Below are 16307 nucleotides of genomic sequence, written 5' to 3'. Positions count from 1 at the left end.
TCTGCTGTGGAGTGTAACTAGTTGTAAATTGATGTTGAATTCCTGCCTCTTCACAAACCTTACTGAAATTCTTGTTAGCATACTCAGTTCCATTATCAGCTCTGAGTATTTTGATTTTTGAGTTGCATTGATTCTCAGCTGCAGCTTTGAACTTTTGAAACATCTGTAGCACTTCTGATTTTTGTTGCAAGAAATACACCCAACAGAACCTGGAAAAATCATCAATGAAAAGCACAAAGTACTTGCTCCCATTGAGTGAAGGAGAACTCATGGGACCACAAACATCACTATGAACAAGCTGCAACTTCTCTACTGCCCTCCATGATTGATTAATAGGAAAAGGAATTCTGGTTTGCTTTCCAAATTGACACACATCACACACTTCAATTGTGGAAAGCATAACAGGCATGTTTTAAACTAAACAGTTGTCATACATGTGTTTAAGTGCATGAAAGTTGAAGTGTTTTAATCTTCTATGCCAAAGTGCAGACTCATCAACAGAACTAGAGAATGCATGTGCATTTAACTTATTCCACCTTAAGGAAAAGCTTCTATCTTTCATTTTAACTCGCATCAATTCATTTCTAGCAGGATCCATGATTGTGCATGTCTTATTTTTGAACAATAAGGAATATTGTTTCTCAAGCATCTACCAACACTCAGTAAATTCTGGTCTATATCAGGTACATACAAGACTTCAGAAATTAGTTTTGTACCTGTTGCAGTTTCAACTGAGATTTCACCTTTGCCCTTGACTTCCAGAAATTCTCCACTTCCTATCTTTACTCTAGAATTGTAGGACTTGTCAAGCTTCTTGAACGTCACAATCTCAGATGTCATATGATAAGTGCAGCCACTGTCAATGAGCCAGGAATCACTGCTGGTCCCAGCTGCACAACAAGTTGCAACAAAGAGCTTTGCCTCATCTTGCTCTTGACTTTCTACCGTTTGAGCTTGATATTCTCCTTGGCTTGGCTTTGACTTGCAAACTTTTTCAATGTGTCCAAATTTTTTACAAGACCTGCATTGAACACCAGGTTTGTACCAGCAAAATTTCTCCAAATGATTAGTTTGTTTGCAATTTGAAAATGGAGGAAACTTCCCTTTCCTTTCTGCATTCTTACTGCTGTCACCTTCTTTTTTATTCCTTCTATCATTAAACTTTTTTCCTTTTGAGTTGAACTGAACTTTCTCTTTGCTTTTCATGACAAGAGCTGCCTCAGTATTGTCTTCCTATCTCAAATTCCTTCTTTGTTCTGTTGCTTGTAGTGCATTAACAAGCTCTGCTAGTGAAATTTGTGTAAGATCCTTTGAGTCTTCAAGAGATGAAATTTTAGCTTCAAACCTCTCAGGAAGACTTACAAGAACCTTCTCTACAACTCTCTTGTCTAGAAGATCTTCACCAAGGACCCTGATCTGGTTCACAACCCTCAAAACTTTGTTAGAGAATTCCTTCACATTCTCTGTTTCTTTCATCTTCAAAGCTTCAAACTCTCTTCTTAGGTTCAAGACCTGCATTTGTCTTGTTTTTTTACTGCCTTGAAACTCCTCTTTAAGTCTGTCCCAAGCTTCTTTTCCTGTTTTACATGCCATAATGCGTGTGAATATTGACTCAGACACAGCTGAGTGTATATAAGAGAGTGCTTTGAATTTCTTTGCCACTTCTTCAGCATGGTGCTTCATTTGTGTGACTGTGGGATTGGTCCTCAATGGAGGAGGATCAGCTCCTGTTTCTACTGCTTCCCATAAATCTAAGCCTTTCAACAAGGCTTTCATTCTCACAGCCCAAAGTTGATAGTTGTCACCATTGAAGACCGGTGGTGAAAGTGCTCCAGCAATGCTTGAAGCCATTTTCTGTTTGAAACAGGTTTTTTGATGGTGTTTTCTCACTTGTTTTCTCTCAATTCCACTGTCCCTCTAAGAACAAGAGAGCTCTGATACCATTTGTTGGTTTTTGGACAAAGAAGTGAAGAGAAAAATCTATTCATTGCTGTAACATTACAGATATTTAAGCAAATGCAAAAAGCTGCTAGTGACATGTTAAAATATTGTAGCGGCAGTAACTTTCCCATACTTAGCTAGTATACTTTCACCTAAACAACACTTAGGTCATACTTCACCATGCCATGCTAAGATTACAAGTAAAACAAAGATAATAAATCAAAAAAGAAAGGACATAATTATCTGATACTTGCAGCAGCAAAAATGTCACTGCCATCTTCAATTATCTTCAGCTTCTTGAAAGCTCCAAGCTTTTAAAGATATTCCAAGCTAAGTCTTTGATGTCATCATTGATCTAGCCTATTGAATTTAAGAGGCAGGAAGAAAAAATAGATCCATCATTTAAATTCCCCCCCCCCCCTCCCTCCCCTGGCAGATGAAAAACAGACCAGACAGCCAAGGAAAAGTCATGCAGTTTAGAAGAACTAGTTGTGGATTTGTATTCACATGCATGCTGTGTGACTGCTATACCATTATATGCGATTGATAGTTTAATGCCTCTTTTTCTTGATGGAGAGGAAAAATTATTTGACTGGAAGCTTTGTTGTTTTGATCTTGAAATCTTCAGAATTCAGGCCAAATAGTTCCATTAAATGAGATTATCAGATTGAAGGAGAAATATCACTTTCGTGTTTTGTTGGATGAAAGCAACTCGTTTGGAGTGCTTGGCGGATCAGGAAAAGGTCTAACTGAATACTATGGTGTTCCAGTACGTTTTAAAACAATACTTTCTTTTTATTAGTGTGAACTTGGTAATTTAAAATTTACAAGGGTGAGGGTTTGCAGGTTGAGAAGATAGATATTATAACTGCAGCTATGGGGCATGCATTAGCCACTGAAGGAGGATTCTGCACTGGAAGTGCAAGAGTCATTGATCACCAAGTAGGATAATATGCCTAAAAATGGAACCATTTTTTTGAAAGTTGGATACTCTGACTAGTTGGATTTAATTAGCATTATAATATTTCTCCTATTCGTAAATGCTTATGCATTGTTTTTGCTAATCTTTGCAGCGACTGAGCAGCTCGGGCTACGTCTTTTCAGCTTCTTTGCCTCCATATCTTGCTAGTGCTGCAATTACTGCTATTGATGTCCTGGAGTCTAATCCTGCTTTAGTAGCCAAGTTGAAAGAAAACATTGCTATATTGTGGAAAGGTTTGTGCTGATTTCATTACCATCTTTATCACTTTTTTCATTCTCCTTCTTTACCCTAGCCTATGGAATGAGACCAGACCTCTACAACAACTGATGCAGCACTATTTCTATTTTGCACTGTGGATCGGTTTCTATTCCCCTAAACTTTCGTTACCAGTGAAAGTTTATGCTTGGAAACATATTCCTTAATAAAATTTGAGCTGTACGATTTAATGTAACATATCCACTATTGACACTTTAGCAAGAATTTCATAGCATTTAATCTCACAATCAATAGAATTTGAATCTTTCAACCCATATAACTGCAGATCAGACTTGTTTTGAGTCAACTTGAGATGCAGAAAACAAGATCACAGCATTCGAACGAATGCATGCATGTATTTGTGTATACTTGTGCTCAGAACATATAGCCCTCAATGCAAAGGAAAGAACAATTACATATTTAAGCTAGGATTTTTAGCAAAGTGGGGGGGATCTACAAGATATTTTCCAAATAAGGGTTAAAGAAAAATTTTTTACTAAAGTGGGGTGAATCTTGCCAAGCAAGCAAGATTTTGTTCCATGCTGATGGTATAACCAGTGGCAAGGCCTACCTCTTATTTTAAAAAAAAAAAATTAAAACAAATTAAGGGGAGCGGCAAGGTATAAAAATATTTTTATATTATAATATAATTATTTTTATGATAGTATATATTTTTAGTAAAAATATATTTTATTATAATATTATAAAATATAATTTATTATAAAATATATATTAAAATTTTTTATGTAATTCTGTATGAAATATTATTATCATATATTGTGATTAGAATTCTCTACATGTTGTGATTCTTACATATATATAGGAGTGAGAATCTCAACAGGAGTCTAAGATTATCATCAGCTGTTATTTTTTATTATTTTCATTTATATTTTTTTAAATACAACCTTATGCAGGAAAAAAAAATTAAACTTTATCATCCAAAATTAGTTTCAAAGATGTTAATTCAAATTGATTCTAATTTCATATAGAAACAGTCCAATTTTAAACTAAATCGGTTCTAGGCTTAGTTTGTTAACTTTGGAAAGCGAATATGCATTTCTGGATTTTTATTATAAAGTATATTTTTATAATTATTATTTATAATGTAATAAAATTTATAGTAATAATATAATTTAGCAGCAAGGTACAAAAGCTGGCAGAGAAATTCTCTGTTAAGTTTTAATTTTTTTTTTTCTTTAGGTATAACTAGCGGCATGGGGCAGAATCTTGCTTACCAGACAAGATTCACCCCACTTTGGTAAAAGAAAAAAATTCCCCTCTGCTATTTGGAAGAAATCTTTTCAGGTCCCCACTTTGATATATCAAAAAAAAAACCTTTAAGTTGGACAGAAATGGCAATCTCACAATTAAGGACTCAAAAAGAACAGCTAATGAGTCTGTAACCTTCCTGAGTTGGAACATGGTTTCTTTTAAAGGAATACTAGAAGAAAGATGAAAACTTAAAATTATTGAATTCTCAAATGGTATTTAAAGTGGAAGAGCGTTCAAGCTAGTGAAAATTCAGTAAAACCGAAAAAAAAAAAGAAAGAAAGAAAAAGAGGATATTGGAAATTGGAGCAGTTTCTTCCTGCATATTTTGAAGTGAAGCTTTTATGCTGTAAATGGATGTAGGAGATGGCTCTGTGGAAGCTATTGTGCTGTTGATTCACCTCATAAAGATAAGATATCCCCTACCAAAATGAATAAAAATAAAATAATAAGATATTGGCTCTTCCATAGTTATTAAAGGTGGTGGAGGTTATATCATCTACAAATCTACACCAATGATTCGGCTATGCAAGTGGCCTTACTGTCATCTTATGTTCAGTGAGCCAAATGAAATCTATATATGGGGGAAAGAAAGAAAGAAAGAAAGAAAGTAGGAAACTGATGTTGATTTAGATCAGACCCAGTGAAGCTTTATTGTGGGGGGGGGTTAAGACTGCTTTAGGTTTTTCCTTACTCCCTCTCTCATACTCCCCATCATCCATCTTCTCTATTCTTCTGCACTCCAATTTTCATGTTCTTTCTTCCAGCCCCACTTGGTATTCCTCAAGATTCTTTTTTCTTGCATTTCTCCCTTTTTTGCATCTATTCTGTTCCTTGATACATAACACGACAGCCCGAGGTTCCCTGTTTCATTCTATTATGCTGCCTCTGACCTCCCCTACCACCTCCCTCCCTTTTTCTTTTTTCTTTCACTATATCCCTATTGGATCCTATATATTTCATGTGTTTTTAATGTTTTTTATTGATTTTTTTCTTATTATGTGGAAGAATCAGCTAACTGATCTAACTCGCATGTATTGATGTTGACATTAATTTGACAAGCAATATGCGGTTAAAAGGGGAAAGGAGGTTAGGCTGATAGTGTACCAATTATAATTATTTTTTATGTTGTTTAGACTGTTAAATTTGCCTTCTTAAATTGTTGATTTTGCAATGTTAAATCATTAATTATGCCTTGTCTCTTAGGAATGGGGTGTTTGGTATAAGGTTAACCGGAGGTAATTATTACCATTGTAACTTTCAATCCCTTATTACTGTTATTTGGGTGCAAATGAGATATAGGTTAACTTTAACCTGCTTAATATTTATCCCCTCGTTAGGATTTAACTGTTAACTTCAGTGGGGAGAGAGAGAGTTAAGGGAAGAGGGGGGGTTAACAGAACTAAAGAGATGCAACTACAACATTTTTTTCTTTTTTTTTTTTCTTTTTATGTTGATTTTATTTGTTTGTATCATCAAACTTTATATATGTATAAGTTGTTAGCTAATTATAGAATATAATAAAATTATCGTGAATAATAAAAATAAAGTTAATAGAAGTTTTAAAATTATATTATTTATAAAATAATTTTGCATTTTGTTATTAAAATATAATAATAGATGCTTATATACCTTTATTTAAGTTTTCTTATTAACCTCCTATCAAACACCGTTAATTCTTTTTTTATCCCTTCAACAGTTACTTTTTTAGAAACTTATAACACTTGTCTTCAATTTTTTAACCTTGTACCAAATGCTTTTTTAGGAAAAAGTTTTATGCAATTGGTTTCACTCAAAAAATACAACAAACTTGGAATTAAGGATCATATATATGTATCTATGAAAAGATTGGTGCTAGGGTTCTAAATGTTCTACACTAATACTAGCTAGTAGTTTTCTTATTTTCATTTTTACGCACCTGACATCTGTTAGGCACACTCTTGCACCTTCTGCCTAGGCTCCATGACTTGCGCCTTCTATAACTGTGGACCCTTCTTTTTCCTGTCACATAATCTCTAAATGTCTTGATTGATATTTTTCTTGCATTTTGTCTCTCCAACGTAGGCAGCTTATGAACACCCAGATTATCCTTGTTCTTTAAGAGTTGGTAACTGTTACAGGTTATAGGAATTAAATATGTTAATATAGAAAATAAATATTGATAGATGGGTTAGTTACTTAATCTTAGGAATTGTATAATCACAGGCTTGATTTTCCTTCCTGTTTAGATACCGTTTCTCATATATAAATAGGTTGTAATCTTTATTGTGAAATACAACAAAATATTATCTTCCTACATGGTATCAGAGCCATTCTCGTAGAGATTTTTTTTTTCTCTCGTCAAGTTTTAAATTTTTGGAGACTTAGGGCCCCTGTCCTTTTGTGTTACCCATCTAGGGTAATATTTGTCTCTCATCGTCCACCTAGAGAGGACGCCGAAGTTGCCTTGCAACCCGCTTGTTAAATCTGTGGTTCGTTTGCCGTTTGGGTGTTGGGTGGAGGCATTTTTTTTATACTTTTCACTGGGTTAGATTTTGTTATCTTCCTTTAATTCGTTTGAAGGTAAAGGAGTATAGAAGTTTGGTTGAAATAGTTTTTGATAATAAGACCCATATTAAAATTATCCCAACGTCTTCAGTAGCGGCTGAGACAGGTAAAACGTGTCTTATTTCCTCTTCATATAAATGGATCATTGATTCTGGTGCCACGGATCACATGACAGGTAATCCTCATATTTTTACTAGCTTTCGATCTCATAAGGCACCTTCTCTTGTTATTATAGCCGATGGGTCAACCTATAATGTTGAAGGTTCTGGGACTGTTAAACCTACTCCTATTATCCTATCATATGTGCTAAGTTTACCTAATCTTGCCTTTAATTTAATCTCTGTGAGTAAACTTACCAAAATCTTAAATTGTTGTGTTTCTTTTTTCTCTGATCATTGTCTCATTCAGGATCTTGTGACGAAATAGATTATTAGTAAAGGACATGTATCTGGGGGTCTCTACATTTTGGATGCATGGGTACCTCAGTCTGTTGCTTGCTACAGTGTCGTGTCTCCGTTTGAAGCACATTGTTGGTTGGGACACCCTTCTTTACCGGTTTTGAAGAAATTATGCCCTTAATTTCATGAGGTATCTTTATTGGAATGTGAGTCATGTCATTTTGCAAAATATCATCGAAACTCTTTAAATCCTAGAATCAATAAACGAGCTGAGTCTGCTTTTGAATTAGTTCATTTAGATGTTTGGGGCCCATGTCCGGTTGGATCTAAGACTGGATTTAGATATTTTATTACTTTTGTGGATGATTACTCTAGAATGACTATTTATTTTATAAAGTATCGTTCAGAAGTGTTTTTTCATTTTTCTGCCTTTTGTGTTGAAATCAAAACTCAATTTAATGTTTCTGTGAAAATTTTGCGGAGTGACAATGCTAGAGAATATATGTCAGAATCATTCCAGGCTTATATGACTCAACATGGTATTCTTCACCAATCGTCATGTGTTGATACACCCACTCAAAATGGAGTAGCTGAAATGAAGAATCGACATTTTCTGGAGACTGCTAGAGCTCTATTGTTTCAAATGCAAGTTCCTAAGCAATTTTGGACTGATGCTGTCTCAACTGCATGCTTTCTCATTAATCGCATGCCCTCTGCAGTACTAAACGGTAATACTCCTTATAATGTCCTCTTTCCTAAGAAGCTATTATTTCCTCTCGAAACATGACTGTTTGGCAGTACTTACTATGTTCGGGATGTCAGACCTCATGTGACTAAATTTGATCCTAAAGCTTTGAAGTGTGTTTTCTTGGGATATTCTCGCCTTCAGTAGGGGTATTGGTGTTACTCTCCAGACCTCAACAAATATCTAGTCTTAACAGATGTAGTCTTTTCCAAGAAAATTCCTTTTTATCCTATTGCACAAATCTCTCCTGATCAAGAGGACGATGATGAGTGGCTCATCTATAGAATCATATCTGATGGTGGGACCTCTTCGAGTATGCCTTCTGCTGTACAATCTGATGGTAACATTCCTCCTAATACTCAACCTTGTTAACCTGTCAGTTGTTCAAGTTTATTCTCGGAGAACAGCACCTGATGGTACATGTTCTGCACCAGAATCTTCTTTGCCATCAGATCCACCACCGAGTGACCTTGACCTCCCCATTAGTCTTCGTAAAGGTAAACGACAGTGTAAATCTATCTATTCTGTTGCTAACTTTCTATCTTATAATCACCTGTCTCCTTCTTTTACCTCTTTAATTGTCTCTCTAGATTCCATTTCTTTGCCTAAGACAATTAAAGAGGCCCTGGCTCATTCTGAATGGCGTGATGCAATGTTTGAGGAGATTAAGGCTCTAGATAAAAATCATACTTGGGAACTAGTTGATTTACCCTCTGGCAAGAAGGCTGTGGGCTGTAAATGGGTTTTTGCCGTCAAAGTCAATTCAAATGGCTCTATAGCGAGGCTTAAGGCCCGTCTTGTCGCCAAAGGTTATGCCCAAACCTATGGCATTGATTATTCTGACACTTTTTCTCCCGTGGCAAAAATGACCCCAGTTCGCTTGTTCATCTCCCTAGCTGCTTCTCAGCATTGGCCTTTACACCAATTAGATATCAATAATGCATTTTTACATGGTGACCTCCAAGAGGAGGTGTATATGGAGCAACCACCAGGGTTTGTTGCTCAGAGGGGAGTATGGGAAAGTCTGCCATTTGAAGAAATATTTGTATGGTTTGAAGCAGAGTCCCCGTGCATGGTTTGAAAAGTTTAGTGAAGTTGTTCAAAAATTTGGGTTGAAAAAAAGCAAGTGTGACCATTCAGTTTTCTATAGAAATTCAGATACTGGTATTATTCTTCTTGTTGTATATGTTGATGATATTGTCATTACAGGGAATGATAGTACAGGGATCTCTTCTCTCAAAAACTACTTGCATGCGAGTTTTCATACCAAAGACTTGAGTCAGCTCAAGTATTTCTTAGGAGTCGAAGTTTTTAAGAGTAAAAAGGGAATTTTCTTGTCTCAAAGGAAGTATGTCCTTGACTTACTTGCAGAAACTGGGAAGATGGGAACTAAACCATGTAGCACACCAATGATTCCTAATATATGTCTTACAAAAGATGATGGAGACCCTTATGATGATCCAGAGAGGTACAGCAGATTAGTTGGAAAGTTGAACTACCTTATGGTGATGACTCTGCCAGATATTACTTTCGCAGTAAGTGTTGTAAGCCAGTTCATGTCTGCACCTACGGTGAAACATTGGGCCGCTCTAGAATAAATTCTATGTTATCTAAAAAGGACTCATGGACTCGGTATACTCTATAGAGATCATGGGCATACTGCACTTGAGTGTTTTTCTAATACTGACTGGGCGGGATCCAAAAGTGATAAAAGGTTTACTATAGGCTACTGTGTATTTGTTGGAGGAAACCTAGTGTCTTGGAAAAGTAAGAAGCAAAATGTGGTATCCAGATCCAGTGCCGAGTCAGAATATAGGGCCATGGCTCAATCGACTTATGAGATTCTGTGGATAAATCATCTACTGAAGGAAGTTGGTATAGATGTTGCATCACCCGCAAAACTTTGGTGTGATAATCAAGCTGCTCTTCATATTGCTTCCAATCCAATATATCATGAACGGACTAATCATATTGAAGTTGACTGTCATTTCATTTGTGAGAAGATTCAAGAAAATTTAATCTCCACCAATTATGTGAAGACGGGAAAGCAATTGGGTAATCTATTCACCAAAACTTTAAATGGGCCTCGAATACAATATTTTTCTAACAAGTTGGGCATGATAAATATCTATGATCCAACTTGAGGGGGAGTGTTACAGGTTATAGGAAGTAAATACGTTAATATAGGAAATAAATATTGATAGATGGGTTAGTTACTTAATCTTAGGGATTGTATAATCATAGATTTGATTTTCCTTCCTGTTTAGATATTGTTTCTCATGTATAAATAGGTTGTAATCTTTATTGTAAAATACAACAAAATATTATCTTCCTATAGTAACAAAACACTTTTTCAGTGGAGGCTCCTGAGACTTTAGTCTCACAAAGTATCCCAGTGTTGAATAAATTAGTATAGTTCTATTGCGGTTATGCTGTTGTGCTTTTAATGTTTTATCTTTTCTTCCCCCTATATTATTTGTTTTTGATTTGTACAGCATGTGTACCTCTTTAGTTCTAAATTTACTTGGCAACTGCAGGGTTGTCTAACATACAGGGTCTCTCGATAGCAAGCCATCCAGAATCACCTATTGTATTTCTCAAACTTGAGAAGTCCATAGGCTCGGTAAAAGATGACCTAAAACTCCTTGAAAATATTGCTGATCGTGTAAGTGACTAGTTCTTTATCTACACTGTGATCTTATTTTGCTTTAGCTTGTTCTTATTTTCTTTCTTATTGCATATGATTTTTCAGGCCTTGAAGGAAGACTCGGTGTTTGTAGTAGTTTCCAAAAGATCGACACTTGATAAATGCCGTTTGCCTATAGGAATCAAATTGCTTGTGTCAGTTGCTCATTCAGAATCTGATATGTTCAAGGCATGTGAATCCTTGAAGAGAGTTGCAGAAGTGGTGCTGAATAATTACAATTGACTGTTTTGTGTCAGCTAATTTCTGTGTATGTAGCTGGTGCTGGACCATATCAGATCAGATGTGGATTGGCATTTTTCCGTTTGAATATTTTGTCAGAAAGAAATTGAGTGGTTGGCTATTGTGTATCAGCTAATTTCTCCCTGTATGTATGGGCCAGTAGATGTTGATAGTTCATAGAGTTTTCGTACTTCAAACGCCATGCTGGACTAATGAGTAAACAAGAGGGTTGTACTTTATCTAAGAGTGGTTGTAATTTCAAAGGGATTGTAGAATGATATGAGAAAATAACACTGGTTGGTGGACCTCTAAACTCATTTGATCAAAGTTTAGCCTGTAGGGTTTGAATGGATGTCCGCTATGCTGCGGTTGTGAATTTGTATAAGGAGATTCAGATTATATGTATATTTTTTCTCCCCCTTTTAGGAGAGTCCGACGGCAATGTCAAATGCCATGCGGGAAAAAAAATGGCGGGGAGTAGGGGGGAGGGTGGTGGGGGTGGAGAAATAGCTGTCGACGTTTTGGGGCCCCCGCAATCAGCAGCGGATAGCACAATTCATCCCTGGAAGAAAGCTGGCATGATGCAGAGGTAGATGGGTTAATTCCCTCCATCATCCATTCTTTTAGTGGGGTTGATGCGCGTAAGAGGATGTCATCCCTGAAAAAGGAGAACACAGGATTTTGGGGCATGGTTGCTACTTCTAAATTCAAACAAACGCACTGGTATTCGGTGTACGAGGAGATGGAAGGTGCTATTTCCCAAAATGAAGTGTCAGCGTTGCGAAAATTTAAAAGGGCAACGAGAGAAGTTCTTGTGCCAGCAATTGATCCTATCCTTCCCCTGTCAGCTGCACAAAAACCCACTTCCATCCGGGACGATACAAAACCTGGCAGAGGAAAAGGACAGCAAAAGAAAGCAGCAACTCTAACGGATGGCTATTAAGTTGGTTGGTTGGTTAGTTGGTTGTTGCAAAGAGACGTTGCACCTAAAGAAGAGGCGCTTTAGTAGATTTATTGGTGGGTATTAATGAATGAAATGCTGTTTTGTGAGCGTAAGCATGATGAAAGCAAAGTGCTCTTAACATTAATTGATGATTAAGATGAGGGAGTGAGTTAATTTAATTAGTCACTAATTCTTTTTTTTTTTAATAAATTTGTAACTAGTTCTATCTCACTAAAATAATCATAATACGCTATATATATAAGGCGTGTATGTAAACGTATTACACTATAGATATAATATGAAAATTTATTGATTATTTCTTAATTGCTTTAATAGTATTTCAAAGGTGGGCTAAGATTGCAAGCTTAAATAGCGTCTATTTTTGCAATGTTCTAATTATACTGTCCGACATATTATTAAGTAATTTTGAAAAATAAAATTTTTCTTTTACAATACCGTAATTCATTATTTTACGTTAAAAAATGAAAATATTTGTTTTTGTTACTTCTATAACATTTTATACATTTCATAATTCTTTCCCATATGGTCCGAAAATGAAACCATGGAACTCTTTTTTGCATTCTCTTTGGTTTTTATCTTTAAGGCACATGTCCTCTTCTTTTTGCCAAAATTTTCACCGTGGCTCTCTTCACCCTTGCTCGAAAGTGGATTTCACTTTCTCCAGAATACGGTTGTAAATATTTTTTTGATTTTTGTTTTGGCAGGTTGAGTTTTCTTGTGAGTAAGATGTATTTGGTCCTACTGTCATGTTTGTTTATGATTTTTCGTGGTTATGGTTCTTTTTCTTATGAAAGTATTTTCAGGTGGGCCAACACGGTTTTCTCAGTGAAAGGAGGGCCGCGTTCATTGCTGCCATAGAAGTGTGTTCATTTCCCTCCTTCGCTGACTTTGTTTTTTGTAGAAATTACTTTCTCCGGTTACGATGGTGGTGACAAAAAGAGATGTGGAAGTCCTCACTTCCCTTTCGCATTAGAATATGGTTTTTCATCTGTTGCAACAGAGACAATGATGCATGTCCTTTTCTCCACCGATCCCGTTCTTCTGTATTTTTAGAAGTTTCTGGTTCTCCTTGAATGGTCGATGTTTTGCTCCTTTACACCTCAGTCAGTTGGCATGACTTCTAGCTACTGTTTTGGGAGGTTTCTCTTGGTAGGTGGCTGTCAGAGATGGGCACGATTGTTAAAGATGAGGTTGACACTTCTAAAGCATTACACAGTATCTGGTGAAGTGGGTCATCATTCAAGTCTCTAGGATTGTACTCCTTTGGGCTGGTTTACTTATTGGGCCTTAGAAATTCTATTTTAGACTATGTTGGGTTTTTTTTAGGCTATGGACTTATATTTGTAGTTTGCGTTATAACGCATTTATCCCATGAATATATTATCTTTGAAAAAAAAATGAAACCATGAATCACATCACTACGAGGGGTACAATTCTTTCATTGTGGAGTCTTACTGACTATTGTTTTTCATGGTAATATAATTTCCAGGGGAAAAAGAGCCCTATTTCAACTTGCATTCTGAGTTCTCACCATCGCTTGGCATGGGAAAAATAAAAATCTCATTATTTCTTCTTTTATCTTTTTCACAAGCTACTGACGGGAGTTGTGTTGATAAAACACAACATTTAACTAGCTAGCAGGCAAATAATAATAATAATAATAATATAATTATCTCCCATACTTAAAATCTAAGAGGTTTGGACCAGTACAGTTAAAATCCATCGATCAAAAGATCTTAATATTAATTTTAATTGCATAATTATTGATAATCGTACAAACCTAGCGATGGATATGCAATCTATTTTGCCATTTCAAATTTTCAAGAGCAACCACATAAATGACTAACAACAAAATCCCTGACCTGGGAGAACAACTGAGACGACTCTGGCAATTCGGGGAAGATGTAAAAAGCATGAATCATATTTGGATATTCCACCAGAGTGGCCTCTTTTCCAGATCTTTTTAGCCATTCATAATACCTCCTTTGCCAATCCTGTAAAGGGTCCCACCCTCCTACAAACACCAACGTTCTTGGATAATCCAGACCTGAAATATCCTCTGCATTAGGTCCGCTCACGTTCACTGCATAATGGTCCCGATTCTCCCCTTTCGGCAGGAACACCTTCCAACACCAATCTGTTCGTGGAACCGAAACCAATAGCGAACCAGTAAGTCGGATCTCCGATTCAGTTCTCTCCTCTCCTCCAAAAAACGGCTGTATAGATATTAATCCAACAACCTTAGCGACCTGAAAACGTGTCCGGCATGCTTTAACCGCCACGTGATGTGCCACGTTTGCTCCAGCACTGTCTCCGGCAAGGAAACATTTGGATAAATCCGCATTGGCTGGCAACGCAGTGGCGTTTTTCTCATCGAGGAATTTGAGGACGTCAAAACCGTCATCATATTGACAAGGGAAGCAGTGTTCAGGGGTCAGACGGTAGTCGACGGAGACAACGATGGCAGGGATTCTCCGCGCGAATCTGCGGCAAACCATGTCGTATGATCTGCTTGCGGCGCTAAGAAACGAAAATCCTCCTCCGTGGAAGAAAATCATCACGGGAAGAGTATTATTGCTGGTGTTATAGTTAGGCAAGGAATCGCCGTTGAGCCCTTTCGCATAACAACCTGGTGCTGTCTCTGCTGTACTTCCGGTTGGGACGTAGAGGCGAAACCATAAGTTGCGGGTGCTGTCAACAGTGGTATCGGAGGAGATCACGGAACAGATTGGTTTGGTGGGGGAAGGAGGTGACTTGAGGTCGAAGAAGTTGAAGAGGCGGCGGTTTATGGTGCCGTCCGAACGGCGGGTGACATCCGAAATATTTGAAATGAGTGAGACGACGAGACGTGTTTTCCACGGAAGATCTGGTTTTGGTGGTGTTGTTTTGCTGGCCATTGCAGGCTCTCTCTCTCTCTCTCTCTGTCTTTCTTTCTTTCTTTCTTTCTTTCTTTCTTTCAGGTCGCTACCACCTAAAGGAGCAAGTAACTGTGAAGGATAAAAAGAAAGGGAGACTGCTCAGCGGAGACTTGTGAGTGTTTGACTAGCTTAGCTTAGCTGTTCCCCTCTCCCGTCCTACCCTTGGCTGTTTGATGTTTTTTGTTTCCATGATATAAGGTGGAGAAGTTATTGGTGACGAATATTTTATTCTTATAGCATGATATACGGTGGAGAATTCGTGGTGACGAATATCAAATATTAGGATGACATATCGACACGTGTATTAAGTGAAAGTAATAATATTTTGTTTTTTCAACTTACCATTATCTCTCTATAACTACACTTCAACCCAAAAAAGAAAAGTTTTTTACTTAATCTACCTGTTGAAATTAATATTATCATAGAATTGCTATTTCAACTAGAAAATCTAATTGATATCATGGAGTAATTAAATTATGTTGATTAAAAATTAACTTTTCAAATTAAATTTAAATGCATTGAAATGATTTTTAAAAATTTTGAGCTAAGCAACATTATATACTAGCATATGGTTTAATAATATAGTATATAAATATATACAATTAGAAAAAAATTCAAAAGATTATTTGAATATTACTATATTTTAAACTAAATGTATAGAAAATTTAAAAAAATACAAATAAAATTAGATTCAAATACAATTATAAAAATTTCTTATTATAATATTAAATAACTGCATATTAATTTGGTATTGAAATTGTTATAATATTGTATTATATATGAAAATTATATTTTAGGGCTTTCCATAGTTTTGATTTATAGTTTTATTTGTATTATATGTTATTTGCATTGGACATAAATACTATAGTAAATGCAAATGATAAAAAGATTATAAAGTAATACTTCCCATAAACAATCGGTAATACTGTTTATTTTTTTAATAGAGATTTTAAAATTAAAAAAGTAAAACTTGAAATTTTTCAGATTTATTCAAATAGACGTATGATCAAATTAAGTTTTTGAGTCCAATAATACTATTTACTTATAAATTACTTATTATTTTATATATTATATATTAAAATAAAAGTGACCATTCATTGAAAATTAATTAATTAATCTCTTAATAATTACTATTTTCTATCATTCTCACTTAAATAATGAAGTAAGAGAGTGCTATTGGGTGTAGAGTTTTTTTTTATATTATAAAAATTTATATCAGAGAGAAAACTTTGTTGAGATTACTGATTATTAAAAAATGTTTGACTTAAATTTTATATTTATACTTTTTGCATCCCTTCCTTAATACTCTGTACAACATCTCAATTTACAATTTTAAAATACTTTTATTAGAAATTGAAAATC

The 16307-nt window shown here is 35.7% G+C and overlaps 1 protein-coding gene and 1 pseudogene across 1 annotated transcript; one reads left to right on the top strand and one right to left on the bottom strand.

Moving 5' to 3' along the window:
* Positions 1–11411, top strand: part of LOC110629929 — a 34321-nt pseudogene extending 22910 nt beyond the window's left edge.
* A 2268-nt stretch (positions 11412–13679) lies between these two features.
* Positions 13680–15144, bottom strand: LOC110629056 (probable carboxylesterase 18). The gene has a single exon (XM_021775903.2). It carries the CDS (start codon positions 14922–14924, stop codon positions 13848–13850), a length of 1077 nt encoding a protein of 358 aa, XP_021631595.1. The 5' UTR covers positions 14925–15144; the 3' UTR covers positions 13680–13847.
* Positions 15145–16307: the final 1163 nt, after the last annotated feature.

The sequence above is a fragment of the Manihot esculenta genome, chromosome 13 (assembly GCF_001659605.2).
Source record: "Manihot esculenta cultivar AM560-2 chromosome 13, M.esculenta_v8, whole genome shotgun sequence".
NCBI classification, from domain to species: domain Eukaryota; kingdom Viridiplantae; phylum Streptophyta; class Magnoliopsida; order Malpighiales; family Euphorbiaceae; genus Manihot; species Manihot esculenta.
Note: the sequence above shows the minus strand (reverse complement) of the source record. Positions and strands in the feature narration are given on the sequence as shown.

What these genes read in the sequence shown, in the direction of transcription:
- LOC110629056 (XM_021775903.2), bottom strand. Translation starts at nt 14,924, where the DNA reads ATGGCCAGCAAAACAACACCACCAAAACCAGATCTTCCGTGGAAAACA.